General features: G+C 33.8%; 1 protein-coding gene across 1 annotated transcript in view; it reads left to right on the forward strand.

Annotated features, from left to right (window-relative positions):
- LOC108376698 (uncharacterized) overlaps positions 1-6,437 on the forward strand; it is a 17,569-nt gene extending 11,132 nt beyond the window's left edge. Inside the window, exon 2 of the mRNA XM_017632927.1 lies at positions 5,091-6,437. Coding sequence (XP_017488416.1) covers positions 5,151-6,215 — 1,065 coding nt within the window. The 5' untranslated portion in view covers positions 5,091-5,150 and the 3' untranslated portion in view covers positions 6,216-6,437. The remainder of the gene's footprint in view (positions 1-5,090) is intronic.
- Positions 6,438-6,702: the final 265 nt, after the last annotated feature.

Below are 6,702 nucleotides of genomic sequence, written 5' to 3' on the forward strand. Positions count from 1 at the left end.
AAATTTACATAGCGCCTTTGCAAGTGGACTGCTCAAATTTGGAAACATGGATTTCCACGGGTTTTGTTAAAGAACGAACTATATTTTTATTTAAAAATATAACAACATTTCAATAACAACAAATATAATACGTTAAAACTTGGCAAAAAGTGGTTCGGTTATAATTTTTTGACCACTTTATGTACTTTTTTATATCTTTAATTGAACCTTCACATTGTACATAAAGGAAGTACAAAACAAATTTAAAAAAATATTTAAATATGGCCTTGCGTACAATGATACTTATTGACAGACAGAAAATATAGTCCACTTTAGAATAGAAGATAAGTAAAATAAATAAATATGAGAAAAATGAGTCCACTTTAGAATAGAAGATAAGTAAAATAAATAAATATGAGAAATTAACAAAAACCCATAAATTGTAATACATTTCACTGTCAATATTTTATACAAAACTGAAATAAGAGATCAATGCGTTAATCCCTTGTATACAAATATACATACATACATAGTACCTATGCATGCATTAGAAAATGCATTAGATAATTGGGGTATTCACAACGGTGTCGTAAGTGTCGTATTGTTGTATGTCGCAAACTTTAAACGCCTAAGAAATATATTAAAGGAGTCCGTAAAGTATCATCAAAGCCATACTATGAATTTTAACGGTGTTAAATAATAGTTGGTTGTCGTTTCAAGTTCTCTAAGCATTTATTTAAGCTTTTAAATTTTACGATATACAACAATACGACACTTACGACACCTTTGTGAATCCCTCAAATATTCTTTGCATGTATTAAACCGATGCACATGCAAGCAATAAAAATATTATTAGAAGACCAAGGCATTGGTTGGTAATCTTATGTAAATATACATGCACACATATATATAAGTAAATATACACACACACACATACATATATAGTTAGTTAATAAAACTAGACATAGAATTTGTATATAAGGAAGAAAATATTCAATCCACAATCAGATTATTTCAGATTTATGCATAAAAATCGTTAAATCGTTATTAAAACAACAGATTTTTAAAATAATAGCTAGCTTTAAAATAATACCTCCCATCAAGGCAATGCCTTCAAAGAATAAACCGTTTTTTCGCTTTCCTGTAAAATTTGAGCTGCGTAAGATTTTGCAATTGGGCGATGGGCGGTTTTGCAAAAACATCGACGATATGTTTTATGCTAATTGTTTTCTTACTTGCATTCATTATCCTTATTTTCAAAGTGATAACCGATTTGTGATTTTTAAATATATTTATATGAATTATTCAGTCAGACAATAAGCGTCAATTTAACAATATGAAATCCAAAGACTTACGAGCTTTAATATTGAAGTTTAAATGCTGCATCGTAGTAGCTTTATTCTATCTTACTTGCGCTAGTTTAACAACCACTTCAGCGCATTTTGCTAAAACCGAAACAGGGTATACGCTTGTGAATAGTCAAAATGTGGCATATAAGCGACGCGTTTCTAGGCAAGCATATATTGGTGGAGATACATTGAATATGATGGAGGTAATCAGATACAATCCATACGTAGAGCATGGGCTTTGCATGCTGAGGTGGCTGAGATCGCAGTGGTGGCTGTGGTCTGATTTGGAGATGCAATTTTTGGAAGCCGTAATTCGAAGATTTAAGGCACAGTTTTGTCACAAAAACACACATGAGATTATTTTACCTGCTTTATGTTTTGAATAAACTCATAAAAATATTCTCTTTCCAGTGGAAGAAACAGAAAACGTTTTCGGAGCAATACCCCTGCTTAAAAATGTTTTCGCAACGCCACCTTGTGATCCCAAGGCCAAAGACCCAAATCGCATTCCCTTTCCAATAAGAAATACAAATCCCAAGGCCAAAGACCTAAATCGCATTCCCTTTCCAATAAGAAATACAAATAAATAAAAATAAATGTTTGAACAGATAAAATTTAAGAATTTCTGATGATTTTTGTTAATAATAAATACCTTTGTGTATCAAAAATAAGCCTATGATTTGTGCGGATTTTGTGGAAGGCTCCTTACTACCTAGTGATGTTTTCAGCATTATGACTTGCTACTATCAAATCAGTAGGTACTACGCAAGTTCGGGCTGGAGGGAATGACCGCCTAAGTGGTAAATTTTATTTCCAAATGCGGTAGACAACCGGTTTGTTGAGCCGATGGGTTGAGCATTATGGTCTTAAAGTCAGCAGCACAGAAGCATTAAAACTAATTCACATTACGGTTAGGAAGTTTCCGTCCCGTATGCTCCTTGCGGTTTCTTAACGCCATTGGAGCGGCTTTCCTTGCTGTCGGTTGGAGATGGCAGTGTTAGTGGCGATGGTCATAGCGGTGGCATTTGAAGATTGGGCCTGATATGCCGTCGTTGTTAGACTCTGATGTGGTGTTCTTGACTTTGAGAAATAAATTTTATTTACAAAAAAAAAGAAGAATAATAATACTTACTCAACTTCGATCCAAATTCAGAACACAAGCAATAATATTGTTAAGATTTACAAACATTATGCCGAAATTTCGATTAAATCCCAAACAAAGGGAACAGCGATCTTACCTCAATTTATAAAGCCCCATTAGAGGCAGCCTTATTTATAGGCAGTGATCTCAAATCTTAGATGATAATTGACGGTACTAAAAAAATCGCAGAAAATTTATTTGCTCAAAATGATATTTTCATTTGGATCTGGAGTAGTGATTTCACAAGGTTGTCTAATATTCAACACAACTCGTGGAAGTATACAATTCGACTCCCCATATCGAAAATTCTGGGGACCAGAAAATAATGAAGGAGTAATCCTGATTAGGAAATATGCTAACAAATCTATAAATCGACTACCAGCTAGTAATTAACTATTATCTTTAGTCTAGTTTATTCTATGTATTGTCATCGCAATATTCTCGAAAATGGGGCTTATAAGTTAGCCAGGCAGGATTCCGGGGCTATCCTCATTCGAGAGTCAGGGTGCACACGCCCACCGGTTTTATGTATATTCAGTAGGAATGTTAATCCCGAGATTCCCACACCTTTTTGGGGCCTCAAGAATGCCGGGATTTTCGGGATTTATAATTTGCACTGATGGCAATAATAGAAACTCCTCTTCTTGACTATATTTATTTTATATTGGCTATATTTATTTATTTATTTTTATTTAGTAAATAATATTTTTTTATAAATGTCTAGCTCATCATACACATAACACCGTGCAATAGTAAATTTTACACACAAAACTCAATATATTCGCGATACCATGGGCCAAATATTGTAAAATTGAGTTTGCGGTTTTCACTCTGACGTCATAAATTCAAAAATTATTTCAAAAATCCAGCGAAATGTGCTTAGAAAAGAAGTATGGGTATCAAATTAAAGAGGAAATTATGTAGAAATTAAAAAGGTTCAATTTTTTTTTTGTGCATAAGGTCTGATAAGTATTGAAAATATCCTATTAAAATTTTATCCTTGAAATTTTTCTATATTTGTTTTTGAAAAAATTATATGTTAAGGACTTATAGAAACTCGATAGCTTTAATAGCTTAAAAAGTTACCTATTTGTCCTTGCGAATCCAAAAATTGTATATTTTTTTTTTAATTCTAAAGAAATATCCTCTCCTCATATAATAAATATCCTACATTGCATTGAATTTTTTAAAATTACCTATTTTTTCTTGCGAATCCAAAAATTGTATTTATTTTTTTAATTCTAAAGAAGTATCCTCTTTCATTTGTTACTCATATTTATTATCCTACATTGCATTGAATTTTTTTAAATTTTACAAAGTTCTTTAAAATAAATCCTGACGTCAGAGAGAAAAAATAAAGACGCTACTTTAAATAAAAAAGTAGCTTTTAAACCAATTTATTTATTACTTATTTTTCGTAGGAGAGATAGAAGCAATTTTTTTGATTTAAGTTGTTGAAAATTAATGAAAATCTAAATCCCGAAACTCATCCTGGGATCCCGGGATTGTGATAACGGCATTCCGAAAATCCCGGCATCGTAAAAAGCGAAAAAATTTACATCCCTAATATACAGGCATATTTCTCTTCTGAGTTCTAAAGTTCAAAAGATTGTTGTTATGAAAAATTCACAGACGAAAGGTGAAAATTGAAAATTGTTGCAGATATTATTAGGAGAATATCTTCTTTGATTTATTATATATTTCATTTATTATATATTTTTCAAATTTTAGAAAAATAAATCTGAATTTTTTGTGTTATTTATATTTCGTTTATTACAAATATGCCAACTGAACTATGTTTGTACATATATTATTACATTTCCAAAAACTTTAGCTATATATATGTGGGTGCCAGTCCAAAAGGGTTTAAAAATGTAGCAGGTTAGTACCATTCACTTAAGTGTGCGAAAATACTTAAAGAATTTTCATACATTTTAGGTGTGCTCGTCCTTAAGTTGTTTGTTTTTGTTATTTTATGGCCTTATAACAATTATATTCAACAATTTTTATTGAGCTCGAGGCAAGGCGAACTTAGCACAGTGCCTAGGCAACTGGCTGAGTCAGTGCAATCGTCGGTTCGAATCCTACTCAAAGTAGTCTGATGAGGAGATGTGGTGATCTCCGAAATAGCTGCTATAACACTTCTACCGCTTAGACTTTGTTGCTTTTTCAATTTTTCCTAATAAACAATCGTGGTACAAAACTCAATAAAAATATTAAAAATAAAATGTTAATAAGCCGCAATAACATTGACAAAAAAAAACATTTTTTTCCAATTCTACAAAATTTTCTATTTTATTGTTTTTAAAGATTGCACTGAATTTCCTATAAAAAATTTTGCATTAAGCCTTTCTTAGAAAATTCCAAGCCCTTTGAAAAAATTCTGCTATCAGAGAGAAACACTTAAAACAAATTTTATTTAGTTTTTGCTTTTGCGACTATGTTGACTTTTTGCATGTAAAATTGTCTGACGCACGGTGTAATATTTATAAGCAATTTGAAATTCGCACGAATTATCTTATCACTAAGTTTTTTTTGATAACCTCAAATATATTTTCAATACACATATTTAAATGTTAATCAACTGATAAGGGTTTATTCTTGGGAAATGTTTTGAACAGGCGGCGTTTTTGCACTTTAGTCAAACCTTAACTTCCGTTCTAACAACACACAACTCAAAAATGTGCGCTCGAATAAACTACATTGCGATATTTTCGCTTTTCTGTGCACTTACTGGTGTTAGCACAGTAGTTGGCTATGACAACAACCGGCCACAGAGACGACATTTTTCTACTGCACACACCGATGTTGATACAAATAGCGAATACTTGCCAATAGCAAGAGATCAGCATCCATGGGAAAGGCGATCAATTCCACACTTCCCTGGCGGTTCTGAGTTAAATGTGCCGCGAAACAATCCCAATTATGGTGAGTCTGAACTAAGCTCAGAGGAATCGACGGCAGCTGTTATTCAACATGCAACCAGAGTTCGTCCAGCAGCGAGACTAAATGGAAATGTGTTAGACACTGAAGTGAGCATGCCCGATCATGCACATCATCCATGGCGTTTAGAAAGGCCACATAGAAGACACGAATTTCTTCATTCTCGGTGGCGTGGAGCTCCCTATCAGCCAGATTCTGAGGAATCAAGTGAAGAAATAGAAAATACGGTTAATCGTAGGCGGTTTAATGAGGAATCGGAACATAATTTCAGAACATCTACGGTGAACGTTAATCCTGGCACTGGAAGTGCGACTGTTACTATTCATCGTTCAATAAAAATAGTGCCAGCGGCGGGTTCGGTTGTAAATGTTTTGGACACAGGAGTGATAGCGGCCGATCCACACCACCCGTGGCGTGTACAATGGCCACATGGGCGGCATAGATTTCATCATCTTCGATGGCATGGTGGCCACTTGGAGCCAGGCACTGATGAATTAAGCGGAGAGGACGAACAGCCGGACACCAGAAATGTGAATAATTGGTTGCGACCACGTAATAGGAATGAGGATAATGAAGGCGGGGAAAATGAAAAAAGTCCGGCAGTTGCTAATACCAGCACGAGTACTACACTAGTAGAAACGGCGACATCTTCTACAAGCGAAGAAACTACTGTAACAAGAAGTACTGAAAAATCCATAGCGCTAGATGAGACCACAAAAACAACACTAAAAACTGATGACACATCAATTTCTAAGACCACCGAGGAAACGATTGACATAGATGTGAGAGGCGGTTTCGCTTGAGCTACGCATTTAAGTATGTATGTAGTTAGATTTGCAAAATGAGGAATTAATAGAATGAGAAAAGTTGTAATTTTATACATACTACCTTTACCTGTATTTATTTATGTCCTTTATACAATTTACAGGCGATATGTGACCAAAGTCAAAAAATGTGTAAACTCAAATAAAAGTTGCAATCTTACTGATTACTAATAAAATTGTAAGTGTAATTGGGCCCCAATCGTCAAGTCTTTTTTTCCATTTCTTTTTACTGGACCTCAACGGTCTCCAACGCAAAGAGACACATCAATGGACCGTACATTTCAGTCGAGAAGGATTTGAATAAAAAAAAAACTGCATTTTACGAGCGGAGAATAATTTAACCAGAGGGCACAAAAGCATGTTTTTTTCTTCCAATAAGTAGTGATTTATTATGTATGTTTTTAGAGACTGAAAAGGGCGGAAGTTTTTATGCCAACAAATCTTTCCTCAAGTAAGGCTTCCATCT

Source organism: Rhagoletis zephyria, unplaced genomic scaffold (assembly GCF_001687245.7).
Source record: "Rhagoletis zephyria isolate East Lansing unplaced genomic scaffold, Rhagoletis_zephyria_1.1 Rzeph_scaffold_10838, whole genome shotgun sequence".
Classification (NCBI taxonomy): domain Eukaryota; kingdom Metazoa; phylum Arthropoda; class Insecta; order Diptera; family Tephritidae; genus Rhagoletis; species Rhagoletis zephyria.